At 37.8% G+C, this 6,284-nt stretch overlaps 1 protein-coding gene across 1 annotated transcript; it reads right to left on the bottom strand.

The window, feature by feature from the left end:
• Positions 1–701: 701 nt before the first annotated feature.
• On the bottom strand, positions 702–1,649 carry LOC126060645 (olfactory receptor 150-like). Its single transcript, XM_049856884.1, has one exon. The coding sequence runs from the start codon at positions 1,647–1,649 to the stop codon at positions 702–704; it is 948 nt and encodes a 315-aa protein (XP_049712841.1).
• Between the last annotated feature and the right edge of the window lie 4,635 nt (positions 1,650–6,284).

Raw genomic sequence — 6,284 nt, 5'->3', positions numbered from 1 at the left:
TTTGAAATAGAAGAAAATGAATGTAGGATTCTCAGAGAAATGGAGGTGGTAGTACAATATTAAAACTGTGAAGAAAAGAATGTCATACAAAAACAAGTAAAAATACACATAATGTATTCAGCTCTGATTATTCTATCAATCTCTTCCACCATAGAGTTATCATCTTGTGGGGAGGAATTATGTCTTATCATCCATCATCTGCCCCCATATTTCTTCTTAATACAGTTCTCTGCACTTAGTCACTAGTAGGGATTGAACTTTGCAGATTTCAAATGGTTTAAAATTATTTACTTTAGAGATCAATGTTTTTCCGGAAAAGTTTATTTGTACACTTATTAGTCAACAAAGGCCAATACACAATGTATTCAGAAGATCAAAGGATATAGACCAATGAATTTTTTAATGAATTATGATAGGTAAACCTTATCTAACAAAGTTCAAATCCCATGTTTATGAGTTATAATCTCTCCACATGAAGGCATTTGAAGATTTAAAAAAAAAATAATTAGAAGTAATATGGGTTACTACGGATGACACCTGGACTTCCTAGAATTGACATTGCCCTCCATGTGATACTATGAATCCAGTCTTATCCTTGGGAACTGTCTTCCATGTAATCAAATGTTGATAATAATCTCAACTACTTGTGTTTATATGTTGCAGTCTCTGGACACCTTCTTTTCTGATTTTTTTCCAAAGAATTATAAATCTTTGTTAATGCAAAATAGTCTTTTCTCAATTATTTTTTTTAGAGCAATTTTGACATCCTTATTCCTCAGGCTGTAGATCAGGGGGTTCAGCATTGGCACAATAGTGGTATAAAATACAGAAGACACTTTCCCTTGGTCCATGGAGCTGACATTTGATGGCTGCAGGTACATGAATGCTGCAGAACCATAGAAGATTGTAACAGCCAAGATGTGGGAGCTGCATGTGTTGAAAGCTTTGGACCTGCCCTCAGTGGAGCGAATTCGCAGGATGCTGGCAATGATGGAGATATAGGAGCCAAGGATGGTCGAGATTGGTGCAAGAATATTAAATACACTGAAGCACAATACTACCACTTCATTGATATAAATGCTGGAGCAGGAGAGCTTCAGTAGTGGATAAATATCACAGAAGTAGTGGTTGATTATTTTAGCCTTGCAGAAAACCACTCTTAACATGCAAACTGTATTAGCTGTGGCACTAATCAAGCCTATCATATATACCACAACTACCAACCAGGAGCAGACCTGATAAGACATGGTGACCTTGTAAAGCAATGGATTACAGATGGCAACATAACGATCATATGCCATCACAGCCAACATATGACATTCTGATATAATAAAAAAAATGAAGAAGTAGAGCTGACTCATGCATTCAGGGTGGGAGATAGTGTTCTCTGTCACAAAGCTCACCAGCATTTTGGGGGTAATGACAGTGGAATAGCAGAGATCAATGAAGGACAAACTGCTGAGGAAATAGTACATGGGGGTATGCAGGTGAGAACTGAGCCCAATCAGTGTGATCATGCCCAGGTTCCCCACCACTGTGACCACATAGACTCCTAGGAAGAAAATAAAGAGGGGCAGGTGGAGTTCTGTTTTTTCTGTCAGCCCAACAAGGATGAACTCATTAACTGTAGAGTGATTTCCTGCTGCCATTTTCCTCTGGGAATTCTATGGAGGAAGAGAAGAAGAAATTTGAGATAAATGTTTATTTATGCAGTGTGAAACAGATGTAAGTTTTATCGTTCAGGTATCTCCAATTCTCTCTCCCTGTCTCTGCTCTATGTTGAAAGTTAAAGACTCTTGGATTCCAGTTTTATTGGGCATGTAAGCACACATCACATGGAATTATATCTTTTTTTTGTTTGTTTCTGTGCTGTAAGAGTGGGTCTTAGTACTGACCAGTCTCTAAACATGCAAAGAACTGTTGCGATAACTTAAAATATTGAGTGTTTTGAGCCATGGTGGTACAATGATTTAGTACTGGGCTGCTAACTGGAAGTTTGGCAGTTCAAACACACAAATTGTTTCTGCTGCAGAAAGACCTGAAAATTTGCTTATGTAAAGATTACGGGCTGGAAAACCACATGGAGTAGTTCCACTCTGCCACATGGGATTGATACGAGTTGAAAATCAACTCGGTGGCACCTAACAATGGCAACAACAATAAAGCACTTTCCGTGCCTTATTTGCCATCCTCTCATCTCTGCTGCAGAACAAATACTGCCAAATGTATCGGTTATCATTGAATTGATTCTGATTAATGTCAACACTATGTGTGGTAAAGTAGAACTGTGCTCCACAGGATTTTCAATGGCTGATTTAGCAGGAGTTTCTTTTGATGGACATTAGCCGTTTATACTATCCAGGGATTCCACAATTATTAGTATACTTAATTTATATATTAAGCTTATAGTGGTTTAATGGCCTGTTCTGTAGTTGGCCCCATCCAAGTTCTGACTGATGATATTGAGCTTTTCCAGCATCTCCTTCCACAGATGTAGTCGATTCGAATCTTCTGTATTCAATCTGACAAGGTCCACGTGTACATTCACCGATTATGTTGGTGAAAAAAGGTCTTTGCAATGAAAAAATTGTTGGTCTTGCAAAATGCTATCATGTGGTCTCTGGCATCATTTCTATCACTAAGGCCACATTTTCCAATCCTTCTTTGTCTCCAACTTTCTCATTTCAATCATCAGTAATTATCAATGCATCCTGATTGCATATTCTATCAATTTCAGATTGCAGAAGTTGGTAAAAACCTTCAATTCCTTCATCTTTGGCATTAGTGGTTGGTGCCTAAATTCGAATACCAATTGAAATGTTTGAATGTGAGACCCCCTTGTGTCTTTTAGTTTGTCGTACTATGGGAGCTTGCTTTTACGGTAATGCTGGAATCTATGACACTGGTATTCAAATGCCAGCAGGGTCACCCATGGCAGACAGGTTTCAGCTGAGCTTCCAAACTAAGTCAGACTAGGAAGAAAACCTGGAAATCTACTTCTGAAAATATTTAGCCAGGGAAAACCTTATGAATAGTAGAGAACACTGTTTGATACAGTGCCAGAAGATGAGCCCCTCAGTTTGGAAGGCACTCAAACGATGCCTGGGGAAGAGCAGCCTCCTCAAAGTAGAGCCCACATTAATGATGTAGATGGAATCAAGCTTTTGGGACCTACATTTGCTGATGTGACATGACTCGAAATGAGAAGAAACAGCTGCAAACATCCATTAATAATCAGAACGTAGAATGTACAAAGTATGAATCTAGGAAAATTGGAAGTCATCAAAAATGACACGGAATGCATAAACATTGATATTCTAGGCATTAGTGAGCTGAAATTAACTGATATTGGCCATATTGAATATGAAAAGTGTATGGTCTACTATGCCAGGAATCATAACTTGAAGAGAAATGGCCTTGCATTAATCGTCAAAAAAGAACATTTGAAGATCGAGCCTGAAGTACAACACTGTCAGGGATAGGATAATATCCATATCCCGACAAGGAAGACCAGTTCATACAACTATTATTCAAATTTACGCACCAACCACTAAGGCCAAAGATGAAGAAATCGAAGATTTTTACTAATTTCTAGAGTCTGAAATTGATCGAACATACAGTCAGGATGCATTGATAACCACTAGAGATTGGAATGTGAAAGTTGGAAATAAAGAAGAAGGATTGGTAGTTAGAAAATATGGCCTTGGTAATAGGAACAATGCCAAAGATCGCATGATTGAAGTTTGCAAGAGCAATGACTTCTTTCTTGCAAATGCCTTTTTTCACCAACATAAATGGTAAGTATATATGTGGACCTTGCCACATGGAATAATTTGACTATATCTGTTGGAAGACATGATGGAAAAGCTCAATATCATCAGCTATAACAAGGCCAGGGGCCAACTATGGGACAGACCATCAATTGCTCATGTGCATGTTCAAGAAGAAAAAGAAAATTAGAACAAGTCGACGAGAGCCAAAGTATGACCTTAAGTATATCCCACCTGAATTTAGACACCATCTTAAGAATAGATTTGAAGCATTGAACACTAATGACTGAAGACCAGACTTGAGTTGTAGAATGATATCAAGGACATCAAACATGAAGAATGCAACAGGTTGTTAAAAAGACAGGAAAGAAAGAAAAGACCAAAATGGATATGAAAAGAGACTGTAAACTTGTTCTTGAATATTGAGTAACTAAAGCAAAAGGAGGAGATAATGAAGTAAAAGAGTTGAAAAGAAAATTTCAAAGGATGTCTTGAGAAGACAAAGTATTATAATGACATGTGCAAAGACTTGGAGATAGAAAACCAAAAGGAAAGAACACGCTCAGCATTTCTAAAGTTGAAAGAACTGAAGAAAAAATTCCAGCCTCTAGTTGCAATATTGAAGGATTCTATGGGGAAAATATTAAAAATCTCAGGAAGCATCAAAAGAAGACAGAAGGTATACACAGAGTCACTACACCAAAAAGAATTTGTTGACTTTCCAACATTTCAGGAGGTGCCATATGAGCAGGAACCAATGGCACTGAAGGAAGATATCCAAGCATCCCTGGAGGCAATGGCGAAAAACAAAGAATTGATGGAATACCAATTGAGATGTTTCAAAAAATGGATGCAGTGCTGGAAGTGCTTGTTCATCTATGTCAAGATATTTGGAAGACAGCTAGCTGGCCAACCAACTGGAAGAGATCTATATTTTTGCCTATTCCCAAGAAAGGTGATTCCCCCGAATGTGGAAATTATCGAACAATACCATTAATACCACACACAAGTAAAATTTTGCTGAAGATCATTCAAAAGCAGCTGTAGCAGTGTATTGACAGGAAACCACCAGAAATTCAAGCCAGATTCAGAAAGGAATGCAGAAACTGGGTTATCGTTGTTGATGTCAGATGAACCCTGGCTGAAATCAGACAATACCAGAAAGATGTTTAGTTGTGTTTTATCGACTGTGCAAAGGCATTCAACTGTGTGGATCACAACGAATTATGGATTACATTTTGAAGAATGGGAATTCCAGAACACTTAGTTGTACTCACAAGGAACCTGTACATAGATCAGGAGGCAGTCTCTGAAACAGAACAAGGGGATACCAAATGGTTTAAAGTCAGGAAAGGTGCGTGTCAGGGTTGTATCCTTTTACTATACCTATTTAAGCTGTATACTGAGTAAATAATCCAAGAAGCTGGACTATATGAAGAAGAAAAGGACAACATGATTGGAGGAAGACTCATTAACAACCTGTGTTATGCAGATGACACAACCTTGCTTGCTGAAGATGAGGAGAACTTGAACCACTTACTGATGAAGATCAAAAACCACAGCACCTCAGCATAAAGAAAACAAAAATCCTCACAACTGGACCAATAAGCAACATCATGATAAATGTGGAAAAGTTTGAAGTTGTCAAGGATTTCATTTTACTTGGATCTTCAATCAACACCCTTGAAAGCAGCAGTGGAGATATCAAAAGACGTATTGAATTGGGCAAATCTGCTGCAAAAACCTTTTTAAAGTGTTGAAAAGCAAAGATGTCATCTTGAAGGCTAAGGTGTGCCTGACCAAAACCATGGTGTTTTCAATCACTTCCTATGCATGTGGAAGCTGGACAATGAATAAGGAAGACTGACGAAGAATTGACACCTTTCAAAGGTGGTTATGGAAAAGAACATTGAATGTACCATGGACTGCAAAAAGAAGGAACAAATCCAGAATACTCCTCAGAAGCAAGGATGGGAAGACTAAGTCTCACATACTTTGGACACCTTGATTCAAAGAACGTAAGAGCTGGAAAAATTGTGATAGCGATAATTAACATTTTTGTGTGATTTCAATTAAACCAGCATCTAGGCTAGATCCTACAGGGGTGAGTCCTGCACTTGTCATTTACCCATATTCAGATTGCTCAATGAATGATGATTGGATAAAGGGGCATAACTAAGTTCACAATTTGAAATAAATCAAAAAGCCACTATCTTTCCCAAATTGTCAATTTCATCTAAAATTCTTCTTCTATAAGAGCAAGGTGTCATTCTTCCACTAAAATGTTTGCTGAAAGTATTTGTGTTTACACTGTTCAAGTCATACCTGAAAACAAGTAAATATAAAGCCAAAATTGCACCTTCTGTGGATTCCTCTGCTTTCATGTTCCAAGATGTTTCAAGTACCACACTAATGACGAAGGTTAGAATAAAGTAATCCCAGTCTTGGGTATTGGCAATTTTCACATGCTTACTATCTTGTGGATTACTGTTAAAATCAAAGGCTTCTAAAATT

The sequence above is a fragment of the Elephas maximus genome, chromosome 17, assembly GCF_024166365.1.
Source record: "Elephas maximus indicus isolate mEleMax1 chromosome 17, mEleMax1 primary haplotype, whole genome shotgun sequence".
Lineage (NCBI taxonomy): Eukaryota > Metazoa > Chordata > Mammalia > Proboscidea > Elephantidae > Elephas > Elephas maximus.
This window is presented reverse-complemented; position numbering and strand designations above follow the sequence as displayed.